General features: G+C 42.1%; 1 protein-coding gene across 1 annotated transcript in view; it reads right to left on the reverse strand.

Moving 5' to 3' along the window:
- The window catches only part of LOC136422885 (von Willebrand factor A domain-containing protein 8-like), a 41,847-nt gene that overhangs the window by 7,454 nt on the left and 17,362 nt on the right, over positions 1 to 17,031 (reverse strand). Inside the window, 9 exon segments of the mRNA XM_066410801.1 lie at positions 5,478 to 5,554; positions 6,072 to 6,197; positions 6,441 to 6,505; positions 7,081 to 7,197; positions 7,669 to 7,862; positions 8,568 to 8,706; positions 9,371 to 9,482; positions 16,205 to 16,356; positions 16,779 to 16,984. Of these exon segments, the coding sequence (XP_066266898.1) occupies positions 5,478 to 5,554; positions 6,072 to 6,197; positions 6,441 to 6,505; positions 7,081 to 7,197; positions 7,669 to 7,862; positions 8,568 to 8,706; positions 9,371 to 9,482; positions 16,205 to 16,356; positions 16,779 to 16,984 (1,188 nt within the window).

Genomic DNA, 17,031 nt, shown 5'->3' on the forward strand with positions numbered 1-17,031 from the left:
TAATATGAACTAAAAACTAACACCCTCCACTTTAAGTTTGGAATTCCACTTTTCCCATTTTGACAAGTGCTTCTAGTTTCAATATAAAAGCATTTAAGTGAAAAATGTTAACATATAGTTGATGAGTATGATGTACAGTTATGATTGATAACAATAACTTTCATGAATATTCATTTTGAAAATTTCCTTCCTGCAGGAATTCCTGCAGAATCTGCAGGAATTCCTGCAGGAAGAATTTGTCCTGCAGGAATTTCTGCAGGAAGATATTTTTCCTGCAGGAATCCCTGCAGGAGTCCCTGCAGGAAGAAGCTAAATTCCTGCAGGAAAACATCTTTTCTGCAGGCATTCCTGCAGGAAGTACCTTATACATGCATGTATCTAGTTATTAGCAATGTCTGTAGGATATGACTCCTTTATATTTTGCATTAAGTTATGCTACATCCATGGTTTCTCAGACCCATTCATTTGAAAGAATCTTGTTTTAGAATTGTTTGTTTCTGTATATGGTTCATCAAGGACATTTAATTTAGAAGATATAATGTCCTTGGGTTCATCAACAGACACTCAAGGGTCACCGTGCCTTTTTGTTTATCATTCACTTTGTAACTCATAACATCTCTCAACATCATATGATCATATATATTCAAACATATGAGATGTTATGACTCATATGAATAGAAAGTTTTCTTCCTGAGAATATATCCTCTCCAGGTTCAAAATCCTACCATATAGTCCTTTATAAACAAGGACTATCCATTCCTCCTGATGGAATTTTTTTATAATTATTCGCTTTTGATATGCGGGGTCAGCTATTGTCCTACAAATGCTGTCCAATTATCAAGTCCTTGGTTGAACAGATCACACAGAGACAGGGTGTATTGTCAAGGGGCTGCTGAGCTAGCCTGAGTGTCATCCTGTTTCAGTTAGAACTGAAACAGGATGACACTCAGGCTACTGCTGTAGTGGCCGAGATTTTTTCCCCCTTTCTACCCTCTTGTCTATTATTGTCTCAAACATGAACTTAAAATCTATGTGAACACTCCCGGCCCCACAGTGAAATTAAAACAACATAAACTTAAATGCATTCACAGTACTCTATTCACTATTAAATGTTGTGTAGTTGATGGAAGAATAGTTTCCTCCTTATTTGAAAATGACATTTACTTTTCATATGCAGCCACACCTCTGTGTCTTATCTGTCGTCTCCACAAAGTAAAGTCCTGAAGAGACTGGCTATATTGTGCTCTTTAAAGTCAAGCGTAGAGTTGGTAGACCCCATGCATACATCAAGGACTGACAAGTCAAACTGACCAGTGATTTTTTTGGCTTCAGTAGTGTTTGCTCTGCAAAAGCGCCCAGTACTTAAAGCAAAGTCAAATTAATTTGTTAGCGTGAACACTCCAAGCCAGATTTAGATGACACCAGTCAAGCCAGCTTGTTCCAAGCTGCCCCTTGAGGTGGTTTTAAACTATTCATTATGCTGTTGTGAGGTGTATTGAAGCCTTTACTGTGTCTTCAGAATTGTTTTTTTCATTTTCTATTCTTGTTTGACCAAGGAGGTACCTCCAGTTGGTTTGACCTTGGTTTGACCAAGGAGGTTTTGGTTTAACATACCAATGGGCCAGACCCATAGATTATCAGCTCCCTTCCATCAAGGATATTTGAAAGGGATGTGAAATTGGGCTCTCGCGAACGAGGATCTGGAGGTGCCTTGAGCATGTTAAAGGGAACTACAACAGCCTCATTACTGGTTGTTACAGTACTAGGAGGTTTAAAATCAATTGAACCCCGTGTACATGTATTACTCACAACATCTGCCGGGCCCCTTTAATTTAAAACCAGGCAGCACACACAAACACCTCCCGACTGCATCCATGACAGCCAAGGAGATTCTATCTTCCAGGTGCCTGATTGTTGTTGTAATGTCTCTTATAATGTAAATCAGGGTAATTCACACCTTGACATGAGTCAAGGCGTTCAAAGCCAGTGACTGACAGGCATCCCTGAAACTGAAAGGAGATCTCTCCTCACTCCTGTGATGTCTCCTAGCCTCTACCAGTCTCCGTGCGATTGCTGGGAAAATAGTAGAAATGGGCCAAATAGAGTGAATAGTATGCCAGGGGTAGTCCGCTATACTGTGAAGCTCAACAGTTGATCTACGGATGGACCTAAGCTTCACTGTATAGCAGACTACCGCTGGCATACTATTCACTCTATTTGGCCAATTTCTACTATTTTCCCAGCGATCGCGCAGAGACTGGTAGAGGCTAATCTCTCTGAGGAATGGAACCTCCTCTATTATCATTTTTATGTAGCCTCCTTCACAGACTTTTAAGAGTGCAAGCGTTCACATTTTGAGCACTGATTTGCGATTTTCAACATGGGCCTACACTTCAGAGTTCTCACAAAATATTGGATTTATCCAAGTTTATGCAAATAAATAGAACTTCCTTGGTTAACCCATTTTAGGTTTGCCCAATTTGAATACAGATAAGTATCCCCATGGATAGCTTAAGACCTCCTTGGCATCCCAGAAGTGAATTTTCAGGTTTCTTCACTTTAATATAAGACCTGCTAAGCTTACACATTGATCAGATACCAAAGAGGCAAAAAAATATTGACCTCAAGTTTCTACATACAACTATAATCAGAGATTACGATAGCCCCGACCTATTAAAAGTATCTTAAAGGCCTTAACTTGACTTAACTAGACTTGACCTTTCAGCTGATACCAAGGTCAGGGCTATCATACCGTAATCTCCAGGCAGATGTGGGGAAGAACTTTCAAATTATTGTGATCAGCCGGGGTTTCATTGGACAGTCCTCCCTAGACCTGGTCTCCAAGTAGAGGTTTTGTCGGGGGGCTAGTGGTGGCCGTGATTTTGTGAAATTAGGGAGACGTAAAAAAATTGCAGCCACCCCTAACCTCTGCTTGGACTTTTTTTACAACAGCCCCAAGCCGAAGGCACACAAAAAGCCAAGACCATGCATGCTCAGCAGCCCAACCAAGGACTTGATAATTGGCCGGACAATAGCTGACCTAGTTTCACCCGCATATCAAAGGAACGAATAATTACTGAAAAAGGAGACTCGGGCTACCAACAAAATCCCTGGGAGGGCGGGGCTGTACCAAATCCACATAAACTCGCCCCGCCCATCCTTTAACTATTACAAAAAGGAGAATACTCATTGAAAATGGAAATATTCTCTGGAACAAACTTTTGCCGGATGTTTTAGTTCATATGTCAATCTTGACATCTTCATGTGTTTGGCATTCTATCATATTTCAACTCTATGTCATCATGTGACAATTGCTCAGGCTCACTGTGATGAGGTAGATTCAATTTTGTAAAGGGATGACAAAAAAGACTTTATCAGAGACCATCAACCCTTAGGCTATTGGTCAGATCAAGGACATTATATAATGTCCTTGGTCAGATCAAGGAGGTTTCATTGTCAGATTTGGGTATTTTCAAAACTTCAACCATGCGTGCCTTGATGCAAGGTGCTTGATGCAAGGTCAAGTACTTTTAAACTCTGCTTGATATAAGTGTATCTAAATAAATTGCAATATTTGTATCATAGATATATTCAAGAAGGTTAGAATAGGTTTAAATCCTATTTTAACACCCTTGATTATAAGTTGATATATTTTTGGTTGTTGAACATTCAGGCATGCTCACACCCTATTTTCAAATTGACTGGTGGACAAAAACAAAAGCTGACAACAGAAAGCCAATAAAAATGCCAAAACAAGTCAAAAACAATGGCTGCATGCATAATACTTTACCACCAATGTGTGAAATCGGCTGTTGTAGGTGTGATATAGTACAAGAGGGGCCCAAATCTATTGAGGACAAGTGTCTAGCATGTGGTGGGCAAATATAACACACTTTAAGTGTAATTTTTAAGACATTTTCCAATCTAACAGGGTTACTTTGTTGCTCTTTTGTGCTTTTGCATTTCAATACCTCTCTATAGTGACCTGCTAGTCACTTAAACAGGCCTCAGGGGTAGCCTCAAAAGAAGTAAGTCTTAAAGTACTTAGTTAAGTACTCTTTACTATATAAGAGTTAAATATTAGAAAGGGTTCTGAAAAGATTATCCCAAGGGTACTGCAATATTACTACAATATTTACTAGTAGGTTAGGTCAGTCAGTTCAAAACCTAACGGATTGTGGTCTGAGAGGGACATGTGAGATCGTAAACTACTTATCACCTAATGAAACTATCTTTTATCTTTTCTAATGACCTGAATTACATATCGGTGCATGCATTGTGGCTGCTGGCTAACATCTGGATACAAAGAACATGGAAATCATTGTCTCTTCAAAGATGGGTGAGAAAAGGGAGGGGAGGTGATTATCACATCCAGGTGATAAAAAGAGTTAGAAATAAACCTTCTTTCAAGTTGCAGTATAACATCCTACGGCCATTACGTGCCATTCTTACACATTCTGACCCCTGGCTCTATCTTCAACAAAATCAATAACAATCAATGATCAATAACCAACCTTCTTCCCTCAGTTTAAATAGACCTTGATGACATTGATGATTTAACTGTATTGTGTAATAAGGAAAGCCACAATCAGCGATTGTAAGCCATAGATCTTGGTAGCCAGAAGTTAACAATGATTCTGCAATGATTGATGACTATAACAATTATTGTAATTCAATGCAGGTAAACTTGAGTTAAAAAGTAGGTGTTTTTAAAGATGTGTTCTTTAAAAACAATTGTACCAGTTAGAGTACATGCATGCAAGCTTAACAAAACAAAGTTGAATAAACAGACAATTGTGTATCATAAAATATATCATGGAAAACAATTGATTGATCAAAAGGTATTGCAAGTTCCATTGTTGTGGCCGCCATTGTTCTGACCTAACAGTTGTAAAACAAAACTTAATGCACAATATGACTCATATTCTACTGACATTGCTGTAGATATAAGGCAATTTTTGCAGGAATTCCTGCAGAAAAGATGTTTTCCTGCAGGAATTTAACTTCTTCCTGCAGGGACTCATGCAGGGATTCCTGCAGGAAAAATATCTTCCTGCAGAAATTCCTGCAGGACAAATTCTTCCTGCAGGAATTCCTGCAGATTCTGCAGGAATTCCTGCAGGAAGAAAATTTTCAAAATGAATATTCATGAAAGTTATTGTTATCAATCATAACTATACATCATACTCATCAACTATATGTAAACATTTTTCACTTAAATGCTTTTATATTGAAACTATAAGCACTTGTCAAAATGGGAAAAGTGGAATTCCAAACTTAAAGTGGAGGGTGTTATACTGATAGTCTAAGAGTGATATAAAAAAAATGTTGGTTCTTTTTAACTATTTAAAACACTATCTCCAATAACTTTTCTTACGCTATCTTAGTTATGATGACGATAGTAAATGATTAATTTTTAAAAATGAAACAGATTGCCAGCGTTACAAAAAAACTATCATACATGTGGAAAGGCTTACCAACTGTCCCATCTTCATCAATAGCATGTAACTGGCTCACAGGAGAGCCTTCATCAGGTCTTGTAAGGAGGAACTTCCTGCAATAAAGTGATCATAGCGGACTGTCAACTACCAAATACAGAATTACTGAGATACCTAATAGATAGTCATAACTCACAAATATTACATTTGTACTTGACAATGTTAAAGTTAAAGTGACCCGGGCGTCTTGAAAAGACGCATAGGGGTGGCGCCCATCTCCATTTCTATAGCCCTTGGGCCACACACATTTGTGCAAGTCACTACAGCAGGGGGCTGGTCCGCTGGTAGCGATGTGTGCTTAACTTCCATACTCTTTCCCATAAATGCTGAGTGCTAAACAGAGAAAGCAGTATGTGCTATTTTTAAAGTCTTTGCTATGACCCGGCCGGGGTTCGAACTCACGACCTACCGTGTGCAAGGCGAGCACTCTACCAACTAGGCCATTGCACCGGTGTGACAATGTGGATATCTTTTTACCGTGCAAAAAGAGTTTTACACCTGGCAGATTCCTAGCTGAATAGATAGGACACAAAATGAGGTATCGTGTTTCTATAAGACTGAAAAGTATCCTACTTGTTTTTATCAGCATCTGTGAGAAGCCAGTGGTCAGCTGAAACCAGGTGGACGTCTGCTATGGTCAGTGGGACGGACACGGAGTACGCCGTACCGTCCAGTACATTCACCACATCCAACTTGTTCCTGTTGGAACATTGTGTATGAAATATTATCTCTAACACTGTGTTTATCATTAATGTCACTGACATTTTAGGTCATGTATCCATCTATAATTGACTGTTACAGGAACAGCAATTTACCCAGCTGACAAGTCATGCAGGTATATATGACAGGGGGAAAGAGAGAAAAGGGAATGGAAAAGTGTTTTAACTGAAAAGTTACTATAATGATAGTTAAAATCCTTATTTCAAATATGAAGCTTCCTACCCATTTTCTTGAAAGAAGACGACCCAGTTCTCATCGGCAAATTCAGAGCACATTTTGTGCTTCTCCTTCAGCATCAAGAGAAAAAGAAGCAAGTGTTAAGAAATGTCTTATAATATAAGTTATATATTGACTTATTTTTACCATACAGTGAGTGTTACCATTTTCACAGATTGTGTGAATACTCTACATTTTCTGAGGAACATGTTTCCAGGGAATACAAGACAACACTAATGCAGCTTCTTTTTCTGAAGTTATAGATGTTACAGCATTACTTTCCATTGGATAGATGTTCTTACAACATGGTTTCAGCACCGAGAACAGCAGCTGGCTGATTTTAATTGTCAAATTAGGCTTGACATGGGAGCTTGACATGGTGAGTTGATAATTCATACTGAAGTTATGTTGTGTGATTAGTCCTCCATTTATAAATAAGTCTAATTTATTTGTAAAAATTAAGTAATGTGATAACTAAAGTCATATTCTATTTTTGTACCTTTTTTTCACACTTTGATGTACTGTACATTTTTCACAATTAGCTGTATTGTAGGTTTTTCACAATTGGCTGTATTGTAGGTTTTTCACAATTAGCTGTATCGTAAGTTCTTCACAATTTGCTGTATTGTAAGATTAGTATAGTTACCTGTTCACTAGTACTGAAATAACTGGAGACTTTTCTTGTAGCATTCTCCACCACATTGGTGAGGAACAGTCTTCTCAAGTTCCCTGTCATGGTGTCAATCAGCAACACTACATTGGTCTGAAACAAAATGCAGAATCATTAAGTGACTGTTAGTGTTACTAGATACTGTTTTTCCTTTTTTAATCTTAAACTGTGTTGCACTTGTAGACTAAGATTTATTTCGTAACCAGCTAAAGGGCTCAAAACACATTTACCTTGTAGTTTGACAGCAATTCAGAAACCATATCTAACCAATGGTACAAATCTATTAAAAGCAGAGCAATATGTGTGCCAATCTCAAACATTTGCAAAAATTTCCTCTAAATAGATTTGTAATATAGTTTATCTTATCGTCATCATACCCAGTACTATAGTTGAATTTTTAAGGCAAGAAGAATCAGATAATCTTATCTGACCTAGAATACCGTTTGAAAAACTAACTTTAACGTACTGGTAAATAGCAGACAATAAGTAGCTGTCATCCTATTCAAGTTCTTAACATCCACTTGAGCAATGTTCTTAAGTTGCCAGACTGAGTCTAAGACAGACCTTTTCCTCGTGGAGTAGCACCTGCCCCTGTAAGGGTCCCCCGAGTGCTGCCACCTTCACACTGGGCTGCCAGGACCTCAGACCAGGGAAGACATCGTAAAGATCAATCTGTCGTATAGTCTTCCCATTGGTGTCCATACTGTAGACTGAGATGGGGTTCAGGGTGGTCACGTGAACTGTGTCATGTGTAGGTCCTGAAAAACAAAGAAGAAAATTATGAATTACAATGTAGTTCAAGCTTTTTTGTAAGCAAATAAACATCCTTAGTGTCTGGTGTATACCATTACTAGATTTAAGTTAATTACAAAAGTAGAAAAAATGATCCAACAATAGCATATATATCCATGTCAGCATGTAAACTGTCCTTGGTACTGATTGGCTGTCCATGTGTGTGGGACCTATCTTTAGAGCTCATTGGCTGTTCATGTCTGCACATAACCTGTCCTTGGTGCTGATTGGCTGTTCATTTCTGCCTGTGACCTGTCCTTGGTACTGATTGGCTATCCATGTCTTCATGTGACCTGTCCTTGGTGCTAATTGGCTATCCATGTCTGCATGTGACCTATCCTTGGTGCTAATTGGCTATCCATGTCTGCATGTGACCTGTCCTTGGTGCTGATTGACTGTCCATGTCTACATGTGACCTGTCCTTGGTGCTGATTGGCTGTCCATGTCTGTATGTGACTTATCCTTAGTGCTGATTGGCTGTTTACATCAGAATGTGACCTGTCCTTTGTGCTAATTGGCTATCTATATCAGCATGTGACCTGTCCTTGAAACTGATTGGCTCTTCATGTCTGATGTGACCTGTCCTTGTTACTGATTGACTGCATGTCTGCCTATGACTACAGGCTATAAGACATAACTATGCTAAATATGACAGGTTTTACACGCCCTACCTTTGGTGACTGCCACGTCCCCAATAATGTTGGTCTCATGGGTGGGGATGTACCAATGAGCCACCAGCTCACTAAACTCTGTAGACCTGTCCTCCATTCTCTCCATAGGGAACTGGTACAGAGGCATTGTCACTGGGCCCTTCAATGGGAAAGATAAGTTTTCTCACTTAGTTTGCAATGGTACTCATGGGCAATAACTGGAAAAACAGTAATAAAAAGAAAGACAGGGACTTTCTTTAAATGTAGTGTTGGTGACAATTCTATGAGCATTTTGGGGTCGATTCCTGTCCTGAATAATACATGTGATCAAATTGGACTTTGAAAAAAATTAGGCAGCAAACCCGAAGACATCAACAAGGTAGACAACAATTTGAATTCTTTTTTAATTCTTATTTGTATTCAGATGTATCTTTTTAGAGCTTAGCAACTCCTTTCAAAACTTTGTCTCCTTCATCCCAGATTGGCAATTATTTAATAATATATCAAACAAAATGTAACTTTTAGTACAAGAATGCTGACATGCATCCAATAAAATCATGATGGTGAGCTCACTGCCCTAATTGTGTATGTTGTCTGTGAAATAGACGGGAAACTTAATTCTCTTCGGGGCTTGCTAAGAAGAGAATAAGCCTACAATGTGCAATGTTAAGCAGTCTGCACATAATGCACAATTTAGGTCCCTCCAATTGCTTAACCTTCTCCCTGCTGTCTAACTCCGTAACCAGTAGATAATTGGTAGCCAAATGGCTACTTCAGTGTGTCAAACGTTAAGCTTCTTTTTATTGTAAGTCACAAATATTTACCCTCATCTTCAGATGTCTCTCCTCCTCCACAGGACACAGAAGTTTCCTCTTGCTGCTGCCACCAGTCTGGATGTTCCACTGAGAAACAAGTTTGGGGGCCGGCAGGGCAAATCTAGGACAAATTCATTTCATGCACTTGTCAATATCAACCCAATATAGGTACGTGGTCATGTACCCATTTCTAACCCATAGTTGGATTTTTCATAGATTTTGTAAAAGATTTCTTTATTGTGTATAAACAAAATAAAGAAGTGAACCCCAAGTTTTCAAACTTGAAGGATTACTAAAAAAGAGTCATTTTCTTTATGACAATAAAAAGCCATGTTAATGCCTTTAGAACATTTGAGAAAATTCATTGATAAATCTAGCATTTTACAATTATTTTTTCTTACGAAGAATCATGTATTCTTATCCTACATTTAGGGTGAGCATCTCTTTTTTTTCAATCTGTGTGTTGTTTGTCACTGTCTATTTTGGGTCTTGATAAGAAGTCAAAGTGTTTATGATTATTATGATCATATCTTTCTATTCATAGGTATCCTGATCCTCTTAGTCTAGCTTTGGTTGCAGCAGACACACCAAAACACAAGTTCTAGCTGACAGACACTACATTACATGTTGCATTTATACGCCTGGGAAATATATCTCAAAGTTAACCTGTGACTTTGACTTGGTTTGCAACACCTGAGGATTTCATGTGGAATTATAATTGATACAAATTCATCATCTGCAAAGTTCAGAATAACCGACAGTCTAAAACTTCCTTGACTTCAAGACATATCTTTTCTGAGATGATACAACCACATGTCAATCAAAAAATGATTCACACATTTTCCAGAAGCAATGTTAAAGAACAGGCAGACACAAACACTTCTTGAATCACAGATTTTAATACCATTTTCCTTTATTGATGAAATCATATTCCAATTTTTCACTTGTGGAGAAACCAAGTCAAAGTGTCACTAGCTACACAAGTTATTACAACATCTTCTCAATAAGTTATACGCATACTGATGATGACAAGCATATCAACTACAACTTAGTACAAGGCCTCCCTTTTTCCATTTCTACATACTATAATTACAAATTGTACAAACCTGTGCAGGACAGGTGTAGTTGTCTCTGCATCCCTCGTTGTCAGGCAGACTTATGACTGTAGGTGTAATCAAGCCTGACCACCCCCATGTGTCCTTATCTTGGTAGCTCCCAAGAAGAAAGAAACTCCCCTAATCCCTTGCGTCGGCACGATCCTCAGTCTAACTGTTTATAGCTATCCCTGGCCGAAGTACACTCGGGAGGGACTCACAGGAACAACTAAGTTCCATCTCCCTCAGGGTGGGCAGTCTGCCTGACAACGAGGGATGCAGAGACAACTACACCTGTCCTGCACAGGTTTGTACAATTTGTAATTGTCTTCTGCATCCTCTCGGTTGTCAGTCAGACTTATGACTGTAGGTGACTTAACAGCCTGAGGCCAGGTGATCCAACATGGAAGACAACAAGAAGTCTACAAAAGCAGAGCCTGCTCTTCACTCTGTTGTCTCCGGTGAATTCCAAGGGAAAGACCGTTGCCCAGAGCTGTGAAGAATTCTGCAGCCATGTTCCAACTAAGTCGGATGTCCTGTAGTAAGAAGGCGCATTCTCGGCGTTAGTAGCTCACGAAGATAATGACTATGTGACTAAGCTGGAAGGAACCCTAGTCCGCTAGCTGACCAGGGAAGAGCACGTTCTCAGAACTTCTGATGCGAGACGATCGAAAAGTCTAATCCTCTACAGCTGACAGCAGCACACTGATGACCTGACATGGATTGCTCTGGCTTGTCTTGGCAAGAGTTGAATGCTGCAATCCCGATGAAGCCTGTCCCTCTTGCTGCGAGACCTAATGCCACCTAAGTGCAAAGGGTTGTAGATCCCAAGGCTGTAGACCTTGGGTCTGTGAGGACAAACTTGCACCATGACAGGACCACAAAGTCGGACTTGAAGGCCGTAACAACCCGCTGGCTAGAGACCATTCTGGAGGACGGCGGTTATCCTATGGATGCTGAAGGAGTGACCACCACTGACAGGCAGCTGTCATAGCTCTCAATGTCTGCAAGGATGAGACAAACCTATCCGATGAGATGTGAAGGAGACAGGAACATGACCCTGTGACAGAGAAGGTCCTCCTCCTAGCAGGCTACTGGAGGGCTGCAGAGAATCTGCTAGCTGCACTTCCTCTGAAAGTAGATGTCATGGCGGAAGAGATGCATCTTGTGAAGTACCGGTAGCCTCTAAGGTTGCAAGCATAGTCACCCTCCAAAGAGTGGTGAAAAGCTGCCCATGCCACTTTTGTGTCTTGATTGCCATCAGGATGCAAGCATGATCACCCTCTTAAGAGTCGTGAAAATGATGCATATGCCCCGTCATCATGGTAGTCGTATGCCGACTACCGTGGGCATCTTCCATGGTAGATGTATACCATCTACCCTGGGCATCTTCCTCCAGCAGTCACTGCATCGAAGAGACTGCCGTTGCCAATTCCACCCTGAGACTCAGTGAGAGCGATGTGGAACCCTGTCTTGATCTCTAATCTCTTGATCTGCAGTATTCCGCTGTCCATCTTGCCCCTGCAGATCCAATGGAGGACTAGTCGTCATCCTCTACCTGCCATCTTCCCAAAGGAAAGTGGCAGGCGTCTTCTGCAGCAGAGGTTGGCAAATCCACCATACCTGCTGTAAGGCCGTGGCTGAATCAGCACCACCTATAGCCGCATACCTGCTGCCATTGTCTGCCCGTCTTGCTGTAAGGCAGTGACTGATGAAGTCACCTGTAGCCCTGCACCTGCTGACGTAGTCCACTGCACCTCCTGCAGTCGGGCATCTGCTGACATAGTCTGCACCAGTTGTTGCAGGGCACCTGCTGCTGACGACTGCCCACCTGGCAGCTAGGTCACAGCGCATGCTGACGTGGGGTGCACCACCTGCTGCAGGATACCTGCTGCTGAAGACTGCCCACCTGGTTGCTGGGCCACAGCGCATGCCGACGTAGGGTGCACCACCTGCAGTGGAGTACCTGCTGCTGAAGACTGCCCACCTGGTTGCTGGGCCACAGCGCATGCTGATGTAGGCTGCACCACCTGCAGCAGAGTACCTGCTGCTGAAGACTGCATCACTTAATGCCCTGCACCTGCCGAAGACGACTGCAACGACTGCTGCCGGCCACATGCTGATGGAGGCTGCACCACTTGTAGAACACCTGCTGATGCAGGTGAAGCAGACTGTACCACCTGTTGTAGGGCGTCTGCTGAAGTAGTCTGCTCCGCCTGGTAGCAGCTGCTGTAGATCTCGGCAGGTTGAAGTAGTAGCTGGCGTAACCCTCTGGGAAAACCCTGAGAAAGGGAAATCCCTACAGATGGTAATCTGTATGGCAGGAGATGCTCTCAGCTGGAACCAACACCAGCCCTGCACTGCCTGCCATCTGATGGGCCTAACTGCAAGCAGTTAGGGTGTGGTAGTCGATGAGGTCGTACATCGGCGATGGACCAGTCCTGAGATGACTGCAGTCAAGTCTCAGAAGTTGCAGGATTCTGCTTGATGACCCTCTCTGTAGTCCCTTCACTTCTATGAAGCGATGATGCCAACTCTGTGTAAGGTGGCAGGGGTTGGTTGCAGATGCGGCTAAGTTGTCCAGCTGACCAATCACCAATCACCAACCCAGGGACGTCTGCTGCAACTTCTTAGAGCTCCCTGCCCAGAAGTCGGCCAGACCCCAGTTGTGCAGAATCCTCTGTTGAGGTCGAGAAGTCGCTGGCCTGATGTTCTTCCTTGGCCACTCCTCTGACACGAGCTGATTGTCGTAGGTATGGAAGCTGTGTGCTGACAGAGAAACTGTTAATAGTTTGTGCACCAAACTCGTCTCAATGACACAATGCAAGAGCTGAAGCTACTCTCGTGTTCAGGACTGACAAGTCTGTGAGGATATCCTGACTGGAACGAAGTTGCCCTCGCTCTCGAACCTAAGGAAGGTACGCGGACAACAATGCCCTTGGTACCACAAGTGGCTGCTGGTTTGCAGAACTTCGCCACTCTGGCTGTTGACTGGAGGCATCTACATGCTCAAAAACTCATGAACACATAGAAGATACAAGAAAAACAACAACAAGGCTAACAAAGTGAGCCTAGCTGATTGCAATAAGATGCTCTAAGGATAAGGTTACCCTAGCCTTCTGGTTGTGTGGAGCCCACAGGAGTGGACGTTGACCCTGGCAGTTGGGCGGTGGAACAGCAGTTGACCTTCTGTCCATCATTCCGCCTGGATGAGATGTGAGTCGGATGACCACCTCCTTGGCTTCACCACCCTGCCAACAGAGACTTTATTGTCGTCCTCGACAAAGTGTAGTACTGTAGTACTACTGACGCTTGTGTGATGGCAGAGTCTCCGGAACACACGTGATGGAGCCGGAGATGAACCCACTGGGTCAAGCAGTAGAACTTCATGGCTGCCCGGACTCAAGTAGCAGCAGTAGTGGGTTGGGGATATCTAAATCCCCCCAATTCGCAGGTTGAACTGACAACAGATGAGTGGTTCACCTGCCTGTGCCCTTGACAACAATCAAACAACAACAAACCCAGTGAAAGAAACTGGGAACTGTGACAAGCTAAAAATAATCCATAAATCAATGGACTAAAATCATGGTCTGTATACAGAATCATCAAGATAAACACAACTGTAAAGTTATGTGCAGATAAAAAACAACAATAGTATCCAGCATTCCACAAAAATGCATGTGAAAACAGCTATCGTTGAAGGCACAGCTAAAACAATCCATAAATCACTGGACTAATCATGGTCTGTACTTCAGACAATACCATCAAGATAACACAACTGTAACGTTAAAGTTATGTACAGATAGAAAAACAACAATATTATCCAGCATTCCACAAAATAAAAAGCATGTGAAAACAGCTCTCATTGTAGGAACAACGTAATTTCTGACCATAAAGGTAGCCGCGGCTAACCGTAAGGGAGGTCCTACTTGCAAAGGACCTGCTCAACTCCGCTTGTTGAAGCCGATGAGGCGGCGCTCGGATGTCGAAGACTCCGAAAAACCGCTGAAGTCTCGGCTGTTCGATGAGGACAGCCACACATCTTCTTCTTCTCCAGCTGCCGAAGTCACGGAGGACGGAAGTCTCCCATGGACGCAGGGCGAATCGCTGCGTCCCTCTCACTTCGTGAAGAAGCTGTCGACGTAGTTCGAAGCTTGCTGGAGTCGGAGATCTTCTGGACGCCAGCAAACGCCTCTGGGCGCAGCGAGGGCCAGTAAGAAGTCACCAACCCTAAAAAAAGGGGGGAAAATGCGAGCCTCCGTCGGAGACATGCAGAACCCTGCAGTGCAGTGTGGAGAAGTCACAAACGCTGCCCTCCCCCACTCGCCGCTGAAGTCTCCCCGGACGAGCCGCTCCAAGGCCACAGGAACGCTGAAATCGGCGACTGGAAAGTCGAGCCGACCGCCAACTGGCCTCCAGAAGTTGGTGCGGCGCTGGCATCTCGGTAGAACCCCGCTGAGACGACTCTTTTTCTCTTGCGCTGCTTCTCCTGAAGACAGCAAGATGGCGGCGCATGGCCTCTGCCATGTGCGTGCGGCCGCGCCCTCTAGCGATACCCACTGGGATCGCAAGGGTCTGCGGTCCCGGCGCCATCTTCTCCCTGCCGCCGGCGCTGGCAAAGACGTCTCGTGTGTGGCTGGAACCACACTGCAAGCCCGCAGAACAGGCGGGCCGACGCGTAGAAACTCGTCTGAAGAAGCCATGGCGCGAGGAGAAAAACTAAGGGGAAGGAACACCAACTAACAGTTGGTTCCTGGCCGTTTTACGGAGAAGGACACACGGAGGTGTGTTCACTAGCTTAAAAAATTTAGACTGAGGATCGTGCCGACGCAAGGGATTAGGGGAGTTTCTTTCTTCTTGGGAGCTACCAAGATAAGGACACATGGGGGTGGTCAGGCTTGATTACACCTACAGTCATAAGTCTGACTGACAACCGAGAGGATGCAGAAGACAATCTACGGCTTACAGAATTAAAACACATCAACATCCCTTCCACCATGATTCATTTAAAGGAAGAGAAAGATCTCCTGACTACACTGTTCTGAACTTTCCAAAAATTGACTGGACTTGCTAATACTCAACTTGAGGTATGAGTCACATACACAAACATGTACGACGCTACTTCCTGAGTGCATTTTTCACCGAAAGGATTTTTCAAGATATGAGAAAAATATACATGATCCATTACAATGATTATAATAAGCGTGAACTAGTTATAGATCTAGGTCTAAAAGTTGTCTTTCCACCAAGTTAGAATTTAAAAATCTAAATCAATTTTGTTACACTTGTTGTCAACACCAAGAAATTGATACTATTATAATAGATGATACTTCATCAATTTAAGATGTGGTCGAATACTTTTAATAATGACCAGCATATCAATCTGATATCACAAAAACATTTCATAATGGTACGATTTGGATATCTAAGTAATACCATTATACTGCATAAGAGATGGTTTCAAAGTTTGAAATTTTTCAATTCTACAAGAATTCTCAAAGGACTGTAATAGACCAATCCTGACCGTCCATCACAATTAGCAATTCAACCAATGATAGCATGGCAATTAGCAATTCCACCAATGAGAGACTGGCTGCATGCCTGTCAAATATCTACAATGTTTACGTTTTCATTTTGCATTCCTACATTTTGAGGAGGGCGACAGGACTTTGGGATCGGTCTATATGACCCTCTGGATATAAACTGACAAGTATTTTATGTGACCTGCACAAATAAAATCGTTGCTTACTCTTTAGCGAGGTTGATGCTGTCTGGACGAGCCCCTATGGGGATGCCATGTTTCTGTAGGGTGGACACCAGCACTTCCTGCACCTCTATGTTGTAGGAGTCAAAATCAAACACGTTTCCAACCACACTGGCCAGGCCTTCGTTGGGGAATTCCTGATAAGAGGAAATACAACATATTCAGTGAGAACTTTCTAGGACATCTCCTATTCATTTAGAGTAATTGTTGTCTTTTCCTCCGGTTTAAATGTGGTAATTTTCAAAATCATTTAATAGCCATTATCATCATTTCCTTCAAGACCTTTCACTATGTCTAGTAAAGAAACCATACATATTAAGTATATATAGATGAAGAGATTTAAGAAATGACTGCAGTTCATTCTTTCTTTCTTCACAAATCAAGAAATTTTGTTTGTTTTGTTAATATAAATAATCCAAATGTCAAGAATTTCACACATTCACTTTTGATGTTCTAAGGAAAAGCTTTGAATACAAGCAGAAATAAAACTTTTACAGTAACATTCAATGTGATATCAAGAAAAACAACAAACAAAGCTATCAAATCAATTTTCTGTTACCTCTAGATGTTTGACAATGTTGACGACCTCCCTGGTGGAGTATGGGTAGGAGATGAGACCCTGGTCCGCCATGTCGCGTAGCTCTCCAAATGCCTCGACGAGTCGCTTGAGGATGTGTTCTGGGACGTTAGGGCCGTACTGACGCAGCATAGACATCTCAGAGTCTGGGCTGGGGTTGTCAACTGCATGGCAGCTAAAAATATCACCTGGAAAAAAATTCAAAATCTCTTTCAGGATTTGATGAACTCCATAT

Source organism: Branchiostoma lanceolatum, chromosome 17 (genome assembly GCF_035083965.1).
Source record: "Branchiostoma lanceolatum isolate klBraLanc5 chromosome 17, klBraLanc5.hap2, whole genome shotgun sequence".
NCBI lineage: Eukaryota > Metazoa > Chordata > Leptocardii > Amphioxiformes > Branchiostomatidae > Branchiostoma > Branchiostoma lanceolatum.